At 43.6% G+C, this 20,861-nt stretch overlaps 1 protein-coding gene across 3 annotated transcripts in view; it reads left to right on the forward strand.

Moving 5' to 3' along the window:
• Window positions 1–3,100: 3,100 nt before the first annotated feature.
• fyco1a (FYVE and coiled-coil domain autophagy adaptor 1a) overlaps window positions 3,101–20,861 on the forward strand; it is a 30,681-nt gene continuing 12,920 nt past the window's right edge. The window contains exons 1-11 of one of the 3 annotated variants that reach the window (XM_018740805.2): window positions 3,101–3,162; window positions 4,337–4,447; window positions 6,850–6,956; window positions 7,345–7,470; window positions 8,829–8,935; window positions 10,250–10,393; window positions 11,322–11,415; window positions 12,194–14,410; window positions 15,100–15,192; window positions 17,008–17,126; window positions 18,799–18,966. In XM_018740805.2, coding sequence (XP_018596321.2) covers window positions 4,387–4,447; window positions 6,850–6,956; window positions 7,345–7,470; window positions 8,829–8,935; window positions 10,250–10,393; window positions 11,322–11,415; window positions 12,194–14,410; window positions 15,100–15,192; window positions 17,008–17,126; window positions 18,799–18,966 — 3,236 coding nt within the window. In that variant the 5' untranslated portion in view covers window positions 3,101–3,162; window positions 4,337–4,386. Of the gene's footprint in view, window positions 3,163–3,190; window positions 3,330–4,336; window positions 4,448–6,849; window positions 6,957–7,344; window positions 7,471–8,828; window positions 8,936–10,249; window positions 10,394–11,321; window positions 11,416–12,193; window positions 14,411–15,099; window positions 15,193–17,007; window positions 17,127–18,798; window positions 18,967–20,861 lie in introns of those variants that run through there. The other 2 variants (XM_018740806.2, XM_018740807.2) reach the window with 2 other exon arrangements.

Here is a 20,861-nt window from a genome sequence, read left to right on the forward strand (position 1 = left end):
CTTGGATTTAAAATCCTCTGATTAATTATCAACACAAGGGGTGCGGTGGCACAGTGGGTTGGACCGGGTCCTGCTCTCCAGTGGGTCTGGAGTTTGAGTCCCGCTTGGGGTGCCTTGCGACGGACTGGCGTCCCGTCCTGGGTGTGTCCCCTCCCCCTCCGGCCTTCTGCCCTGTGTTGCCGGGTAGGCTCCGGTTCCCCGTGACCCCGTATGGGACGAGCGGTTCAGAAAGTGTGTGTGTGTAATTATCAACACATATTAGTGTGGGGTCTGGAAACACAGGTACGACCTGACACCAAACTGAAATATTTTTAAATGTATAAAGTGATATAACAATGAAATCTTTATGAATTCTTGAAAAGCCTTTTTCTGAACTATTTCTGGCCCTTGAGCAAGGTACTTACCCTGAATTGCTCCAGTAAAATTACCCAGCTGTATAAATGGGTAAATAATTGTAACCTTAACATTGTAAGTTGCTGTGGAGAAAAGCGTCAGCTAAATGAATAAATGTAATGTAAATATACATCTTACTGAAGACTACTGAGTATTTTGGGAATTGCTGTGTGTCAGTAATCTGTCGTCATCTTTTTTATTCATTTCCATATCAGACAGAAATAAACCGTTTTGTTTTCCTCTGAAGCTGACTCTCCGAAGGTCTGAGACACAAAGGTAATAACCCTCAATTTCAACCTAAATTACTGTAGTCTCAACGTAAAGCATAGAAACACATGATATGTAGGATTTAAACATTGTACCTGAGTGACTTTCATTACTTCACTTAATCACGACTGTCCATGTACCCAATACACAGTCTGAGTCCTTCCACTGTAGAAGAAGCTCTTCATCTTCTGCTGCACATTGCTACTGTTCTGCTCTTCATCATCTGCACTGTTGTAGCTGCATCAAAGATCTGCAACTACAGTGAGTAGAAAGGTCAAGTAAAGACAGTTGCATTGTTGTACGTTATCAGTGTGAAATGACTTCAGCTGACTAAATTCAAAGTCTATGAATCGAAGAAATGAAACCCAATAAAAAAATAAATAACTGTAAGGGATTCCTTCTCCTTCAACAGGGTGTTGGCCTTTTGGAGCACAAGATGGAGTTGAGATGAACAAGAGTCCACCAGTGTCAGTGAAGGTCAGTCAGCGCTGGGAAGAGGATTCACTGGATATTCAAGTCCCCTTCATATAACAGTAATCATCTAAGAATCATGAGCAAATCTCTGGGTTTTTATAGGGGAAAATCATAAAATCAAAGTCTTGAATCACTTGCATTTTGGCTCGTTTATACCGAAGTCTGAATAACCTCTGATTAATATAATGATAACTCTCTAGATGATTTACAGGAGTCATCAGATGAATGACTGCATATAACGATTTCTTTAAGAGAGGATGGCATGGAAGACAAACACAAATATTAATGTCTTTGTACTGTGGGAGAAAACATCAACTCCTCACAGAATGAGTCCGATTCAGATCTGCAGGAAACCAGCAAAAGTGCTGTGAGGCAACAGCTCTGCCCGCTGCACAAACGTGCCACTATGCTGCTTCAACTTTTTAACAACATTTTGTTTTGATACTTTGATTCTTTTATTTCTCAGTTTATGCATCCTGTTTGCCTACTTATTAGAAGTATCAATTATGTAGGAAAACCTTTTTTTATATAAGGTAATATAAGATACTTAATTGTCATTGTATTTTGTATTTCATTTTAATTGTATTTCAGTTGTATTTCATTCTATTTCAGTTTTGTATTTTTGTGTCTAAATCTATGACTTTAACATGCAAGATTGTTCGAGCCACTTTTTTTTGTTTTCAGTTTTGTTCTGCGTAGTACACAGTCCAAATTCTTTCCTGACAATATGGATCCAAAGCCACAAAATAAGAACTGATACTTGTACTATACAGGAAATGCTATGGAATATGGAGTCATTAAATTCTTTTCTTTCTGGTGAACATTTAATTACATGGATTGAATCTTTGATGTTGTATTAAAGCGTAATTTTTTAATAATGTGGGATTTTGACAAGGGTCTGAATGCTATAGATTTGATTCTTGCTTCAGTTGATTTAGTTTATGTAAGAGCTGGTGGCCAAATTTGTTTGGAAAAAATAAAGAAAAAAAATAATAAAGTGCTAGTATTAGTTTTCTTTACTGCATTAAAGAGAACCAGAACTTCTCTGGGCTTTGAGCTGGCTTTTCAAAACCTATATAACTCCACCTGAATTTCAGCCGCCCCTCTCTATCTAGAGTACTTATTTCCTTACTTATTTCCTAGGCGTCACACGTCTGCTTCGCAAGGAGCACAATGTGAGACCGTTACTCTGCTAAAATATGGTTCCTAAGTACGGAAAATGATCACGCTCGGTATCCAGAGGCATCGAGTCCGAAAATGCACAAACACTGTGGAGCACAAACGTATTTCCAGAAGAGCCTGAACACCAGTCTAGTTTAACAGACAGTATTGGACAGCTGTTATTTAGTGTTCAGAAAAATAAAATCAAGTTTATATAAATAATAATGATAATTACAGCGCACATATAGTGCACCACTACAAGCAATGGATGTCAAAATTGTAATAATTGTATCTCATTTCGGAGAGTCACCAAAACAAATAAATGACAATAATACCACATCTACCGCAAAAAAGTTAGAGCATGTTGCTCTTCAGGGGGACACTGTTCACTAATAAAATAAAAAGTAGGCCCAAATGAAATAGGTCTCTCTCTCTCACACACACATCTGGCTTGACAGAAATAATTTAAATTTCCTGATAGCTGAAAAAAAACTAAAAAGACACATGTAACATTTTCACACGAATTTGTCACAGTTTTGTACAGCATGGGGTTAATTATTACCCTATAATGTTTCTATAACTCATACTTCGCTAGTGTGTGTGTGTCTGTGTGTATTTACACCTCTATCATATGATACTGTATGTCAAATGACGAATGTTTATCTCATGCGGCGCAACGCAACTATACAGCCAAATCCTTATTTTTGCCTTGACTTTCATTGGATGAAGTAACTTAATCCCTAATTTCTATTGGTCAATTTACTCTGCTATAAAAGCTTTGTCCCCGCCTCCTGCTAGCAAGATAGCGTGATCTAGCTGCGAAGTGTCCCAACTCCTGCGGGATCGCCTAGTCTTCAGTATGTTAAAGTTAGTTTTTTCTTTTATTTACGCTTGTTTTCCTTAAGAGTTTATACCGACGGCATTCTAAGGGTATTTATTTGTGAATTTCCCAGTGGTGGCCTTCAGACTTAAATAAGTTTTATTAGTTACACTAATTTTGCCTCCGGACGTCGTCGGTCGTTCGTGTGTCTGAGGTGAATTTTCTCTCTGTCGGTGTCAGGCAGGGTTTTCCAGAAGTTAATGTTCGTTTTTAATTTTGTTATCATTAAAAGCCCTTTAAACAAACACAGAGTGAAAGGGAATCCAATAAGCAGACCGATAGTGGCACTTGTTGTCGATGGGTTCTGTCCTGATCATAATTCCTCACTAACGCGGCTAACCGCGTTTTTATTTTTATTTTATTTTTAAACCACACTACATTTGGTCGAAAGAAAAGAGAGAAAAAAGAGAGAAGGGGAAAGGAAGTCATTCAGTAGCACAGGGCTGGTACTTCACTGAGTAAAAATCATGAATCATGGTAAATAAGAGCGTAAAGGCTGGTAAGCGGGTAGTGTAATGGTTACATTTGCTGCGTTTGGTTCGAAATAGTGTAGGTTCGAATCCCACCTCCCAGTACTGTCCTGTGTAGGGCTACTTGCTTAATGGCTCTAAGTTACCCAGCTTGGATAAATAATTTGTATCTTAGTCACTGTGGAGGTAAACAGTAATGTACCCTGCTGAAGCACTTAATGTGGAGTTTAACTTATTTTTAGCATCTTTTATTAACAACAATAAATTATGCTAAAAATAAAACCCTGTGTATTAAGTACTTACATTTTTGCAACTATTTTTGTACATTTACTTTTTCTTCTTATCCGTATGTGTGTATGCGAGTTGTAAAATTGTCTAACAGACATTCACAGGCCAACATCCGTTTAATGAAGAACCTAATAAAGGGTTTATTAAGTTGGTTTTCTGCGTTAATGTTTACTATCGGTTTTGTTTGTATCAGGTGTGTAGCCTCAGAGTAATAAATTGTACACTTGTTGCACTTGCTTGTGTATAATGTTCCTGTTAAAAGTCAGAACCTTCAGCTTCTGTAGCATAAAATATGTTGAGTTTGTGATGCGGAGCAGAGAACCTCATATGTGAGTTGATCTTGTATGACTGAATATTGTGTGTGTGACTGACGCCTGTGAATGTGTGGCATCCTCTGACTCAGCACCCAGCCCATGACCCCGTGACCTGCGTTGCCAGGAAGCGAGGTGGACCATGGCCGCCGCAGAGGCCGTTGGGACGAACCAGCTCCTGAGGATCATCCGAGACCTGCAGGGTATGGCGCCACTGTGTGCTGTCGGCGTGTGTGCGCATGCGTGTGTACGTGCCCAGTGTGTATGCATGTGTCAGCGCCAGAAAGGCTCATTATTCGTCGGCGAAGGGAGGCGAGACGGGTGCTGGACCCTGGGACGTGAACGTGCACACTGGACCGCTCCAGCAGCACCGTGAACATGCAGCGAGAGACAGAGACCCCGTGGGGGCCCCACCCGACCCGTGTGTCCTTCCAGTTGTTGGTGTGGCTCAAAGGCATGTTGTCGACACCCTGCTCTTCTCGCGCATCACCACGGCACATGGCTTGTGTCCCCTTGTGCTGTCCTCTGATCTCCTGCTGTTTGCCATTTTCAGGTTGATGTGTTCTAACTTCCAGCTGTGATTTTGTTTTGTTGTTGTCTCCTTTTGGACATCGTCTGTCTTTAATCGTCTGTTCTGAGCTTGTTTTCTCTCACTTTTCAGCTGCAACCCTTTGATTTATGTTCATTTTCGGTTGTACGCGTTGTTGTTTTCAGCTTCAGCCTTCCTTCAGCTCCCTGCTTTTTCAGCAGCTGTGGATCGTGGTAACAAAGCTTTTATGAGCTGTTTTGCGTTTTCACCTTGTCGTCCTCTATGATTTTCAGCTACGTCATCAATGGGACTTTCAGCTTCTTAAATACCTCTCACTGAGCTTCATCTGCACTGGATTTTTCCTTCATTATCATTTTCTGAAAACTTCATGTGTGATTGATGTCTCATTTGTGAAGTGAGGAACATTTCCACTCAGATTTTTCACATTCTTCTCCAGCTTTATTCCTTTTGTCACTTTCGTACTTTACACTCATCTGCATGTTTTTCTTAGCTTCAGAAATCTTTCTGTTGCACGTATTTTTCCTCACTTTTGTAGACTGACCCTAACACCATGTCTTATTCTCAACTTCATACATTTTTCTTTGCTTTATAAGTTATTCTCAGCTTATTAAATTTATCTCTGCTTCATACGTTATTTTTAATTTAGTTCAGATTTTCTCCACTTGATATATTCAGCTTCATGTATTTTTTCCTAAGGTCCATGCAGTTTTCTTCTTGCTTCATACATAATTTTCAACTTCAACATTACTGTTCTTACCCTTATGAAAATGTTTCTCTGAATCACAGTGCTTATCCTCTGCTTAATGATGTGTAGCTTTCCAGCTGTTTTCCACTTGTTTCACCTGTCATTTTCTGTAATCTCTGCAGCTTGTAAATTCAGTTTTGTGTATCATTGTGATTTACTAATATATATTTTTCATATCGGGTGGCGCAGTGGCGCAGTGGGTTGGACCACGGTCCTGCTCTCCAGTGGGTCTGGGGTTCGAGTCCCGCTTGGGGTGCCTTGCGACGGACTGGCGTCCCGTCCTGGGTGTGTCCCCTCCCCCTCCGGCCTTACGCCCTGTGTTACCGGGTAGGCTCCGGTCCCCCGTGACCCCGTATGGGACAAGCGGTTCTGAAAATGTGTGTGTGTGTGTGTGTGTGTGTGTGTGTGTGTGTGTATTTTTCATATCCTGTAGTTTTCACTTTTTGTATCATGCTGCATGTTGTCACCCTGAAATATGGGACTAATACAGCAGACAAAGCACTGTGAAATGTTTGTAAATAGGCTGTAATGAGCGGATTGGAGAGGCAAGGACGGATTGGATCCTGTCGATTTTAATGTTGCTTGTGAACTGAAGTGGCAACGCGAGTCAGATGGGTCACACAGGAATTCTGCTAATGCACTGTGCTTCCCTCGCAGCAGAAAAGAGCGTGTTCGAGCGCTGTTTCTGTCATGGCATCGCTGAAGGACACCGAACAGAGCCATGGCACTGTACCCTCTTTCTCCACTACCTGTGTGGCCTCTTTCTCCACCTTTGTGTGTGTGTGTCTTTGTGCACACAGGTACTTGTGCATCTCTGTATTTGCATGTGCCTGTGTGTACAGTGTGGGCAGACGTGTGTGTGTGTACTCTTTATGTTATGTGAATGTAACTGAAATGTGCATGTTTGCATGGTGAGTTTTCATGTGCTGATGTGTAGACATGTCTTTGTAGGTGTGTACCTGTGTATGCATGCATGTTGGGAGGTCAGTTATGTAGCCTAAATGCTGCATTTGTATATTCAGTTGTTTGTTTTTTTTTTTTTTTCCCTGCCCACGTGTAGTTGTGTATTTGCGTTTGTGAAGATGCTGAATTTGTTCTCAGGAAGTTACTTTTGCATGTCATTCATGTATTTGTATGTATGCTTATGAATTTGTGGTATTAGTATTTCTGTAGAAAAATGTCTTTTCTTTTTTATATCTGTACTTGTTCATCAGTATGCTATATTTGTAAATGTGCAGAGACATGTCTCCCTTGGCAGAGCTGTGAGTGTGTCTGAGTGTGTGTGTGTAACTTCCCTTCCTGTCCTGCAGAGGCCGTGGCAGAGCTGACCAGAGAGTACAGAGAGAACGGTGAACCCATCACAGATGACAGCGCCAACCTGCACCGCTTCTCCTACAAGCTGGAGTACCTGCTGCAGGTCAGCTGGGTGCGCTGTCTGTCCCCTCTCTCGCATCAGGGGCACAGGAGATACAAGGATACCATGTTTATAAGCACACTTACAGCTTCAAGAGTAACTTTTTATCTTGAACCTGAGGAGCACAGAGTCTCACTCTCTGCATCAATTCAGTCCTCTTTGGCAGAAGGCAGTTCTTGGCTCATGATCTGAATATCAGTAAAACCTTTCATTAAAAATAATTATTAAATAACTGAATAATGCTAATAATCTCATAGAACACAACCTGTGATCTTCACTGCCACTGTGGAGATATTAGATAGTTTTAAATAAAAACAGTGGAAGTGGAATTTATTGGTGTGTTGCTCTTTAGGGAACACTGATTAAAGAATTTTTTTTTTTTCTTTTTCAGTTTGATCAGAAGGAGAAAACTACATTTCTTGGTACTAGAAAAGACTACTGGGATTACTTCAGTGACTGCTTGGCCAAGGTCAAGGGTGCGAATGATGGGATCCGCTTCGTCAAGTCCATCCCAGAGGTGAACAAGATGAACGAGTTTTATTGATATATAAAATAAACTGGAATGAAGTCTGTTTATGTATTTATGAATTAGATTTTTGTTTATGTATTTACCAGTGCTAAAGTAGACTGGCTCCTCATTTTATGAACACATCTAGGACTGAAAGGCTGCACACAACTTGTTTTCTTCATAACTCCAAAGTCACTTTCACTCCTAAGTCACATTCGGGAGTATTTAACAAAAATGTCCCAAATGTGACTTATTTACAGGTTTGAACGTCTGTAAAAATCTGGGTTTACAGTATTAATTAAAAATTTTCTTAGGAAAACTTGGAGCTGCTTTATAATTAAACCACCTTTTAATGACTGATTCTTGTCCAGTTTTCCTCATCTTTCCTCTTCTTTATGCCACTTTCAGTTTCCTTATTATTTGCACTTTGCTCTCCATGGTAACAGCATCCCTGTTTTTACGGGGGCTCTTAGTATCACCAGAACCCAGAACAGTTTCATACCTCTGTTTGGGTGTGTTTACTGCCATCTGTTGGCTTGGTGGATAAACACAGCTCATGTTTGCTTCTCAACTAAAAAAATAGAAATGTTTTGGGATGACAAGAATCATGGACAAGCTCAAGATTTTTTTTTGGGGGGGGGGTTGTGTCTTTGTAATTAATTTGTAACTAAACCCAAGGAGCCAGTACACTAAATAAATTGTATAATATACTCCGCAAAGCCAGTTATCAGAGTGGTTTTTCATGTACTGTATTCACTTCTTCCCTGAATTTGCATCTAACATTTATTATTTTATGATACAAATAGGTCAGGTGAAATGTAATTTATTCTCAGGTAGAATGGTCTGACAGGGAATTGTCTGTATCCAGAAATTTGTAATTGATTTATGCGTGGGCATGTATGTTATTAAATGCTTGATGGTATTTTGTGTGTCATTTGGTCCATGAGATTGTTGTGGGATTTTATTTCCAAAGATACACATTGATTTCTTTGCTATTTTCTGTCTTTGAAAGGTCATATTTTTCTAAGTGAAAACACATTTTTTGTAACTGAACAAATCATACAGAGGAGAGTTCAGCAGGAAGTCAACTACTGATACTAACATCTTTCTGAATCCGAACCAGGGTTAGTACTCCAAATACCTTCAGACCCAGGTCTCAATATCCCAGATACCATGGGCCTTTAACCAGAGGTAATAGTCCTACTGATAGTGCCACAGACACCACAGTCTTTCAACGCCAAGTCTAGTAGTTTTACAAACACTGTGGTCCTCCAGAACTGGGTGTGATAGTCCTACAGATACTGTGGTCCTTCAGAAACTGTATCTCCACGGTGCCCTTCATAATGTCTCCTTATTTCATGGTGCAGCTGAAGACATCCCTGGGCAAAGGCAGAGCTTTCATCCGCTACTCCCTGGTGCACCAACGACTGGCAGACACCCTGCAGCAGTGCTTGATAAACCAGAAGGTCACCAGGTGAACACAGTAACAGTTGTGTATGTATGTATGTATGTATGTGTGGTGGCTGGACAAAGAAAAATAAATATCTAACTTATCAAGGAGGTAATAGGAGTAGGGCCACCCTTTGCCTTCAGAACAGCTTCAGTCCTTCTCGGAATGCTGCCAAACATGACCTCAACTGTGTGAAGTGGGATACTGGACCTTAAATCCCACAGTTCTTTGAAGGATGAAGGAGGTGGAAATCTACTCTGCCCTGTGTGTTCCAGAAGTTTCCCTAAAGGTTCAGTGATGTTTGGATCTGGTGACTGAGGAGGATATGGAAGGTTTTTAACTTTGTTCTGGTGTTCATGAAATCACTCTTGAATTTGTTTGGCAGTCTGTAGAAGACCATTGTCATCCTGTAATGTGGGAACATTATGAGGGAACAGTTTGCACCACAGGGTGCACTTGGTCCTGTAAAATGGCCTTATATTCCTTTGCCGTTACAAGACCCTGCAGAACAGTCATTGGACCTAGTGACTCATGAGGTGGAGCCCACACCATTATTGTTCCCCCACCATGCTCAGCTGACATTGTGGGTTGAAAGCATCCTTTAGCTTCGTATAAATGTAAACTCTTTCTGATGTGGGAAATGAGGTAAAAGACAATTTTGCAGACCATATTTCTTTCCTCCATTGCTCAGGGGTCAAGGTTTTCCATTCCTTACACCAGGTTACATGTCTTTTTGCGTTGGCATTTAACACAAACAGATTCTGAATGGCAGTTTTACCATAAATCCTGAATTTCTGAAGTTCACAACATAACGGTTTTTGTTGAGACTCAGTTACAGAGCAGCTGACTCAATTCTCTGGTAATTTTTGAGCCTGTACTTTTGTGGCATTGAGCAAATACCCTGTGAAGTGTCTGTCTATTCTTGTCGGTCTAAATTATGGCTGCTCTTTGCCGATGCAGATTTTCCATGTTTGGCATTATTTTTGAGAGCACTACTATTGACATTGTAAATAATTTTGCAGTTTTTGTAACTGGTGCATCTGTAATTTAGGCATTGACTATTTGGTCTCTTCGGAGGTATTTGTAACCTCTTGTTTGAAAACATTTTACAGTGCTAATTCTAAGACCTGATTTATAGTTAACACACACTGCTGACTGCCAGTCAGCCTACTATGACTCACCTTTACATATGCATTTGTGCCTTAGTTCCTAAAGTCAAACTCCTTTTCATGTGGTGTTTCCATTATTTTGTCCACATGCCCTAAGTTTGTCTACCTGTGTGTATCTATCTGTGTACACATCCCTTTTCTTACCCCAGTATTGTTTCTTAATTTTCAGTGACTGGTACTACACGCGCAGCCCTCTCCTAAAGCCACATCTAAGCGTGGACATCATAAATCATTTATACGAACTCAACGATGTGCAGTTTGACATTGCATCTCGAGGTCACGACCTGGACTCTGCCTGGCCAACCTTTGCCAGGTAGCCTAGCAGCCCCTTTGTTTGCTTTCACAGTGGAAACACCAGCAAATACCTACTATCACCAAATATACTACAGTCACACTCTGTTATATTTACATTTATCGAAAGCAGATGCTTTTCTCCAAAGTGACGTAGATCTCGCAGAAAAATAGAATGAGTACATTACATCAATAGTAAGAGATAATCCTTTGTACTCAAAGGACCTGTGTTCAAATCCCTGCTTCAGTTGTAGTACGCTTCAGCAAGATATTTACCTAGAATTAATAGAGCAAAAATTGCCCAGCTATACAAATGGGTAAATAATTCTAAGTACCTTAACACTGAAAGTCACTTTGAAGAAAACAGCTAATTTCACAGCTAAATTAATAATAAAAATGCAGTTTTCATTGGCAGTCCATGGTTTTATGATATTAATATTTCAAACAGGTGCTAGTACCTAAGTGAGGGTATTATTTGAGAGACTGGAGTATAATGTTCATTTATATATGCAAGCAAATGTGTAAAAAGTGAGATGTATTTTTGTGGAGAACCACTGAATGTAAATAACAAAGATACAAAGATGTGCTGTTGGGTAAAAAAGGGGTAGTGTAATAAAGTGAACATCAAAGATTGTCAAGGTGGACAAGAAGAGCTCTGCTAATAAAAGTTGGCAGAGAGCATCTCAGAGAGAGAAGGGCTAATGCAACTGGTGTCCCTTCAGCACCATCGTGAGCAAGTCAACAAGCCCAAAATGCAGGAGCCTTTAATAAAGGCTACCCAGGAAAATAAGGGAAGTTGAAGTTTGAGTAATTGCAAATGCAGTACGTGCCTGATGTGAGCTGCTTTTTGGGACTCAGAAATGACTATGTGGTACAGTGATGTGACTGTGCGTTGGTGATTCTTTTTAGACAGGTCGACATTCATTAAATGAATGTGTCTTGTTCACCAGGAGGAGTCTAGGGACTCCCGGTTCGCCCCTTCACCTGTGGAGACCACCCAGCCGTAGCTCTAGCATCAACAGCCTGGTCAGCTCCTACTCACAGGTAAACACCCTCCCCTCAGGTGCCTATACTGGTCACCTGATCATCTGTGTGCTCTGAAGCATCTAATGGGATGAAAAGTTTCATTCAGGATGAGTCATTCCACCAGCTTCAGAAATACTGTACCTTTTATCATTAAACTGTGAGGTTTTAAGCACAGTTTTCATTTGTTTTATTTAAAAACTGTTCAAGAAAACAAATTATCATTATTAAACAAAGCATTCAACTTTTCAGAATCTCTTTTTTTACATATAAATATTGAGATATTTGCTTTTTAACGCTGGTGAAAACACACACACACACACACACACATATTGTATGAACCACTTTTCCCATACGGGGTTGTGGGGAACCGGAGCCGAACCCGGCAACTCAGGGAGTAAGGCTGGAGGGGGAGGGGACACACCCATGATGGGACGCCAGTCCGTCGCAAGGCACCCCAAACGGGACTCGAACCCCAGCTGGTGAAAACAGTCCATTAATATTTTGCAACCTTCTTGGTTAAATTGTAGTTTTTCAGTATTCCTTGTCATAGCCACCAGAGGGCAGTGGTCCACACAGGGAAGAGCAGTGAATCTCTTGTCTGTACGTACAGCTGTATATGTGTAACAACCAAGTTACGGCAGAAATTCTTCCTTTAATTGCTGAGTTAAGTCAGTCAGTGTTTCATGTTGATACTAAAAGTTTATTGCTGATTCTCACTGGTGGACAAATAATAATAATATGCTGCAGAGTTAGAGGAAAAGTATAATGGGGACTCTATTCCTACCATCATCTACAGCACATACAGGAGTTCCCCTCCAGCCCAGACCTGGCCCCCGGGCTGCTGGATGAGTCGGGGGAGTTGAGAGAGCCAGGCGAGCGGGTCTCCGCAGCCGAAGACCTACGGTTGGAACTGGACCAGTCGGAGCTGAGGCAGCAGCAGCTGTTAGCACGGGCCAGTGAGCTGGGTGAGGAGGCTTCTGAGCTGCGGACTGTGGTGGGGGAGCTCCAGGCACAGCTGGATGCTTCTTTGGCCATCCAGGCTGGGGCCCATGAGCAGAAGCAGGAACTGGAAGCCCTAAGGTCGGTCGAGCTGGAGCTACGAACCCGGCTGGCCTCTACCGAGAGGAAGAACGAGGAGCTTTTGGCCCGGCTTGGGGAGGCGCTGGATGAAAAGGGCCAGCAGGCCGCAAGCCACTTTGACTCAGCCCAAAAGATCCACGACCTGTTGGACGAGCTCAGTGAGGTGGAGCGGGAGAAGCTGGAGGCAGTGCGGGAGGTCGAGGGGAAGAAACGGGAGGTGGAACGCCTTGCAGAGGATCTGAGGGTGAAGGAGGAAGCTCTGGAGAAGGAGCGCACTAAGGCCCTCGCAAAGGCTAAGGAGCTGCGTGAGGTCATGGAGAGTATGCAGGGGGAACTGGAAAACAAGGAGAAGGAGTCCAGTGACCTACAGAGGAAGCTGGAGGACCTGCAGTACTCCCTGAAGGCAGAAAATAAGAAGGTGGATGAAGTGAGCAGGAGAGCCCAGGAAGAAAAGGGGGAACTCCAACAGAAGTTGGACAGCTTGAAAGTCTCTCTAGAAGGGCAGCTTGCAACCCTTACCGAGCAGCTGAGGGCTAAGGATGAGCAACTCACTGCTAGCCGTGAGGAGGTGGAGCTCATGGAGAAGCAGGTGGTGCAGCTCACCGGTGAGAAGAAGGGCTTGGCTGGCATAGTGGCAGAGCTGGAGAGCAAAGTAAAGGACCAGACCAAGAAGACAGAGGAGTACAAGATGCAGTGCACCACCTTGATGGAGCTGAACAGCAAGCTGCTGCAGACAGTGAAGAAGAATGAGGAGACCAAGCGGGAACTTATGGAGACCAAAGCGACCATGGAGGGAGAGTTTGCTGCCCTTCAGGCCTCCGAGAAGCAGCTGAGAAGCCAGATTGAGGATGGCGCGGTTGCTGTGGATGAGAGGGAGAGGAGGCTCAGGGAGGAGAACCGGCAGTTGGATGAGAGCATCCGCAAGGCCACTGCTGCGAAGGAGATGTCTGAGGGCACTGTGAGGGAGCTGGAGCAGGAGAATCGGGACCTGAAGGAGGAGCGACAGGTGGCTGAAGGAGCACTTTCCGCTGCACGAGAGGAGCTACAGGTCGTTACCAGTCAGATTGCTGAACTGGAGACTCGCCTGGCCACCACCCTTGAGGGTGAAGCAAGCCTCCATCAAAAGCTGCAGAAAACAGCTGCGCTGCTAGAGGATAGGGAGGGGCAGTGTCGCCAGCTGGAGGGGAGGCTGAAGGAACTGTCCGAAGAGAAGGCGGACTTGACGTCTTGCCTGGCGCTGGCCAAGAGCCAGCTGGAGCTGAGCACCGGCGAGGTCTCAAGGCTGCAGGCGGAGCTGCTGGATGTGCGAACTGAGCTGCGGTGCACCGCTGAGGCCAAACACAAGATCCAAGCCCGACTTGAGTCGACTGAGGTTTCCCGGGAAGAGCTTGCAGCGCAGATAGAGTGGCTGAAGGCCCAGGAGGAGGAGCTCCGTCAGCAGCACGCCTCAGCAGGGGAGTCGCTGACCAACGACAGGGATCAAGAGGCTCAGGCACGGGCCAAGCTGGCTGCAGAGCTCGCGTCCACCAAGGAAGAGCTCTTGGCCATCAAGGCGCTACACGAGAGCCTCGCCGTGGAGAGGGCCGAAACCCGGGAAGGCCTCCACCGGGCCAACACCGAGATGGCTGAGCTGGGAGTCACTGTGTGCCGCTTGACCTCAGAGAACCAAGAGGCGGAGCGCAGGCGAGAGATGGAGGAGCGGGAAGCAGAGCGTCTGAGCGCTGGCATGGCAGCTCTCCGGTTGGAGAACGCCTCGCTGCAGGAGGAGCTCGGCGAACTACAGAACCTTCCGCAAACCATCCAGGAGCTGAAGGAGCGGCTGGAGCAGGCTGAGGCCCAGGCCAAGAGCATCCAGGAAGCCACACAGGAGAAGATAGAGACCATCAAGTTCCAGATGTCCAGCGAGGCCTTGAAGCATCAGAATGAGCTCAAGGTAAGGAAGCCGACGTAGCCAGCAGAAAGTAGAACACACTCATCTCCCGTAACTTGGTCTCCCAACACACAGCTTTCATTATTAGTACCACTTAAGTAAGGGCACCAATATGGCCGACACAAAATGAATTGTAGCCTAGTCAGTCAAAAAGATGCTGAGAAAAAGTGCTGTTTGTCAGAATGGTATCAAAACATTTCTAACTCTCTCTTTATTAACCATGGTGCTGTTTTTTAGGAAGCAAACAAACCTATTTGTAAAAGGCCGTGTGTATTTTTTCCTAACTGTGATGAAGTGAGCACCATGAATCATTTCACACATGATTTTACAAAAGCAGCACAGGCAGGATATGTGTGCAGTTTTGTAACGGGACACCATTAGGGCCTTTACCTTCCACTCAACGGACTCGGTTTGATTCCCTACTCCTGCCCTAGTACCACTGTCGAAGGTACTTGCTTTGAATTGACATGAGAAAGTTATAATGCTGTGAAAATTAGTAAATAATAGCAAATAGCTTGGTGTACACACCTGATATAAGTCAATGGTACCTGAATATATAGTGACTGAATTAAAAAAGCTGCTTTTACTGATTTTTTTGTCTTCTCTTTGGGTCAGCCTGATTGTAATGTCCTGATTGTGAACCACAGAAGCATGCTGGTATTTCTCTTCCATGAGCTGCGACCTCTCTGCAGGGAATCAGCGAGGAGTTGGGGAATCTGGAAGGTCAGCTGGCGGCAGAGCGACAGAGTGTGACGGACCTGACGGCCAGAGTGTCCGAGCTGAAGGTCAGCGATTTGGAGCCAATTTATTAGTGCTAGTCGAGATATAGAATCTAGAGAATGGATTGTGGGAAATTTAGCACCACAGCAAGTTATAGAGTTCCTGGACAGACCCTATGCTGGGTGGCTCCACTCACAACACTGTAATCCTGGGTAATTGGCAGTGAATAATTTGTCAGAGGGGGGTGCGGTGGCGCAGTGGGTTGGACCACAGTCCTGCTCTCCGGTGGGTCTGGGGTTCAAGTCCCGCTTGGGGTGCCTTGCGGCGGACTGGCGTCCCGTCCTGGGTGTGTCCCCTTCCCCCTCCGGCCTTACGCCCTGTGTTACCGGGTAGGCTCTGGTCCCCCGTGACCCCGTATGGGACAAGCGGTTCTGAAAATGTGTGTGTGTGTGTGTAATTTGTCAGAAAAAACCGACAGGGAAACACGCAGTACAGGTGGTCCCCAACTTACAATAGGGTTACGTTCCTCGAAACCCATTGTAAGTCTAAAATGCATTTAATACAGCTAACCTACTAAACATCATAGCCTAGCATACGTGCGGTATCCATTACAGGCTTGCCGCCTTCATGCTGGGCAGTTATCCTGGGTTTCTCCTCAAGAGTAATTGCCCTCCTCTTCTTAGTCTCACCAGTAGCAGGAGACACAGATGGGCATTTTTTGTGACATCATGGATGCACAAAACACAACATAGATACGGGGGGTATCTGTATAGCGACCGCATGACAGACTGGGAGATGCGGATCGCTGCAGCTGCTCAGCATCACAAGAGAGTATCGCACCGCATATCGCTTGCCTGGGGAAAAAAAAACAAAATTCGAAGTACAGTTTCTACTGAATGTCTATCACCAGCTCACCATTGTATAGTCAAAAAAATCGTAAGTCGAACCATCGTAAATCAGGGACTACCTGTATTAATTTACTGAGCTTAATTCAAAATACACATGGAAAATGTTATTGTCCTATGAGAACAAAAACATTGTCGGCTCAACGATCACCTTGCTGTCGATGCTATAAACGATAATTATTTCTGAAAGCCAAAGCAAATAAAATAACACCTGTGTAAACATTCTGTGTATTTATCTGAAAGGGAACAGAAACAAGCATGTAAAAGTAATATTCGTCAACTCGTGGCAAAAATAGAAGTTTATAGTCATTTTCCAATACACAGGTGTAGAGCAGAAGCAAAATGTGCTTTTCACACGTTCCCATAGCGTAACACCGGGTAGAAACAACATACAGCAAACGTACATCACACGTAATGTAATCATTCGAAAGCAAACGGTAACAAATACAAATAAACAACTGGACAGCAGCTTTGCTTTGGGTAGTTGGCAGTGTCTGCATTTACAGCAGCTTTTTCCAAGTAAAAACTGTTCACAAACTGTTGTCATATCGACTTTTCTTATTAAAGTGTAACATTTCAGGTGTAATTCATCCTGTGTAAGGCTGTCCTTTGAATACATAATGAGTAATAATGGTAATAAAATATGCACCAACTCTGTGCTTGTTCTGAAACATTTGTGATCTTGTTTAAGCGCAGGTGCTAGTTTTTGCTTCAGTGCTGATATCAGTGCAGGATTTCGTATCCTTAGGTCACTACAGGAGGTGGTGGAGAAGGAGAAAGCGAGGGGTGTTTCGGTACTTCTCCCAGTCACGTCTCTCACCATGTCTCTGTGGCGTCTCATCACTTTCTGCCTCAGCACAGATGAAGGCACAGTGTGATCGGAGCAAGTCAACGATCTCACACGAATTGGTCTGAAAGTCTTCTTTTTCTGCAAGCACGAGGTTATGACACACATTCATTTCCACACCATTGCAGGCTGTAAACAGCGAGCACTCGCAGGTCATCGAGGAGAAAATCCTGCGTGTCGCTGAGTGTGAGGTTGCGATGCAGCGCAGTGGAGATGAGCTACAACAGCTCAAAGGAAACCTGACCAGGTGAGATGGCGGTGGAACATTTTGCCTCATTTATTCATTCATTCACTGAAAGCTGAAACATGGAGAGGGGGGGTTGCCTGCTCTCTGTTGGGTCTGGGGTTCAAGTCCTGCCTGGGGTGCCCTGCGATGGACTGGCGTCTCATTCTGGGTGTGTCCCCTCCCCCTCCAGCCTTGCGCCCTGTGCTGCCAGGTTAGGCTCCGGCTTGCCGTAATCCAGCTTGGAATAAGCAGTTTCAGACTGTGTGTGTGTGAAACGTTGAGCTGATGATCTTTATGACAACAAAAAACATGCTATGTTGGGGCAGCAAATATTTGTCAAAGTCATCATGTTGCAGTCAGGTGACTGATTCAAATCCCTGCTTCTGCTGCAGTAACCTTTGAACAAGGTGCTTACCTTCGCTTATTCTAGTGAAAATTACTAAATGTACAAATGGGTAAATCATTGTATGTTGTGTAGTATACAAGCCTTGGACAAAGGTATCAGATAAATGAATAATTTACATTTATTCATTTAGCAGACGCTTTTGTCCAAAATGACGTACATCTCAGCGAAAGTACAATTTATGCATTACATTGAGAGAAGGAGACATAGCAGAGCATAGACATAATTCTAAGTATAAAATTATTCTTATTGTTGTTGGAATCCCACTCTTGCTGTAGTACCTTTGATCAGGGTACTTAACCTGAATTTTGGCGCAGTAATTGTAAATTTTTATAAATGAAGTAACGTAGTTTATAGACATGACATTGTAAGTTGCCTTGGAAAGCACTTAGGGTTAGGGGTCATTTCAATGTGCCATTTATTATAAGGAAGTAGTCCTCTTGACAAAATGGAACATCAGAAAGGACATGGTGTTGCCAGCCACCACGGCATAAATGCATGATCAGTTTGTGCATTAAGTCACTTTTGGAAGAATTACTTCCATAATTGTTATATGTTACGAGTTGTGTGGATGGGAAGCACATGTAATCGGCGACTTTTCACAACGCAACATCAGTGAGGGAGGGAGCAGCACTCATTCTCCCGAAAGCACGCAGTGCACGTCAGCCGTCTCTTCCCTTTTACTCCTTTCCCCACCACTCCATTTAAATTCCACTAACCCAACAGCTAGTTGCATTCTGTACTGAGTACATCATCAAAGTGTGTTAGTGGATGTAAGCAGCTTGAAAAAATATCACTGGAAATAAGTAAATACAAGAAAATATTTGTCATATATTCCTGTTTATTGAGTAATTGACTAAGGTTATTGAAACAACTTGAATATCACTTAATATCACTCTTAACCCTCACAAAACGGACCTGGGTACAATGAAAATGTGCCGTCACATCTTATGAGCATACATACCCATTTTTCTTACCTCAGGCTTATTATGCAGCACAGCAGTATTTTTTCCCCTTTCTTCACTGTTGAAAAAGGTGCACCAGAGGGTATTATCATGCATGCAGTCAGGGCCAAATACATAATTCTCAACGGCACAACTCTCATCCAGGGCTATTTATTCAGAGCAATTACTGAACACAGCAACAGTAAAATAAACGTGGAATAAACACTCGGAGAACATTTAAGAAAATTATAGAACAAAATAATTCATGTGACTATGCACAGAAATGTAATTGTGTTTGATGCAAGACGATATGGGAGAACAACATTTTGTTACGTCTCCTCATCAGGATGGAAGGGGAGCTCGTTGAGGCCCGGAGCAGCTGCGAGGACCTCAGGCAGACACTCAGCAAAACTTTGGAGGAAAAGTGCAGCCTGGAGGTGAAGATGTCGGCCGAGATCGAAGAGCTTCGCACGACCAAGATGAACCTGGAGGAACGACTCATAGAACTCATCCGGTATTCCTCAAGCCCAGCCCAACACACACTCATGTTGGAAATATTGTCCCAACTGTCCTCACCACACTTAGTCAAGGTTCCCTCATGTAACACACATCCACTAGTGAAAAATTAAAAGTAAGGAAACAAGGAACAAGGAAAGCAGAGGATATAATACAATGAATAACGTAAGGTACAGGTGGTCCCCGGCTTAGGACAGGATTCCACCACAGTAATTCTCAAACTTCCTCATACTGTCTTATGTGAGACATAAGGATATTTTGGAGAGGGCAGCAATCAGGAAAGGCACTTAGTCTTTTTTCCCATACAGTTTGTTACCAAAGGTCTTCAGCTTGAGGATATCGCCCAATCGTGAACTTACCCTCTATGTCCGTAGGCCTATTGCACAACTTCCCGAATCCATAGCACAGTCCAGTTCCGTTGGATTAATGCTATGGTAAATATTTAATGTTTAATGTTGACATACTTCCTGGTTGTGTTTTTGCGCTCTTTTTCAGAAGGCTCACACACTCACTTTTTTCAACATTTTGTCTTGTTTACTGGGTCAGGCCTGCACTTATGCACTTATGTTCTATGAAATTAAAATAATAATATAATAATAACTAAAATTAATATAATAATAATTATAAATGTAGATTTACACACACACTTTCTGAACCGCTTGTCCAATACGGGGTCACGGGGAACCGGAGCCTACCTGGCAACACAGAGCGTAGGGCCGGAGGGGACACACCGAGGACGGGACACCAGTCCGTCGCAAGGCACCCCAGGCGGGACGCGAACCCCAGACCTACAGGAGAGCAGGACCCGGTCCAACCCACTGCGCCACCGCACCCCCTTAAATGTAGATTTACTTTACATTTATTCATTTATTTAGCAGACACTTTTCCCCAAAGCAACTTCCAATGAAATCTGTGTAGTGTTATCAGCCCACACACCTTATTCACCAAGGTGACTTACACTGCTAGATACACTACTTACAATGGGTATATATAGATACGTAGATATGTAAATATATATGTAGATAGCTATGTAAATAATAGTAGTAGGGTGGCAGAATGGTGACAAAGTGTAAAGCACATAGGCATGTTCACCCCCTGTTCATGTGCATTTCCTCCAAGTGATTGTTGTTTCCTACCACAGTTGAAATAAGTGTTTCTGAACTGCCGTGTGTGTGTGTGAGAGAGAGAGAGAGAGAGACGCTGAGAGTGTGGTTGCACTTCGAAGGTCTGGTGTCCTGTGTACCAAGGTCTATCCTGCCTCACACCACCTAATCCCACACACACACACACACACACACACACACACACACACACACACACACACACACACACACACACACACAGAGTCTGAAGCCGCTTGTCCTAAGTGGGGTCGTGGCTGCCTGGAGTCTAACCTGGCAACACAGGACGCAAGGCTGGAGGGTAAGGGGACACACCCAGGACAGGATGCCAGTCCATCGCAAGGCACCCCAAGCAGGACTTGAACCCCAGACCCACCAGAAAGCAGGCCTGGCCTAACCCACTGTGCCACCTCATCGCTGCGTTAGAAAAACTCTGATTGATTAATTGATGATTTGATTGATTGATTGATTGATTGAACAAACAAACTACCAGTTGACTCGCGCATTGTTTCATCCTTTTGCTTGGGAAAATAAACCAAAAGCAGTTTATATACCTTTCCACTTCACCCATCTAAATTCAAGAATGCAGTAAGAAAACTATAATGCAGCCCCCTTGGACGACAAAATCCTCAACCTTTTACCTTCCCTGTCATCACTCCACTGCCTGCTGCCCATAGGGCTTCTTGCTCAGCTGGGTTCTGATTGGTCCTACTGCCTAATAATGCACCAGGAGATGTTTTGCTGCCCAGTTTGTGACCTGAATGCCCACCCT

The sequence above is a fragment of the Scleropages formosus genome, chromosome 9 (genome assembly GCF_900964775.1).
Source record: "Scleropages formosus chromosome 9, fSclFor1.1, whole genome shotgun sequence".
In the NCBI taxonomy this organism is placed as follows: domain Eukaryota; kingdom Metazoa; phylum Chordata; class Actinopteri; order Osteoglossiformes; family Osteoglossidae; genus Scleropages; species Scleropages formosus.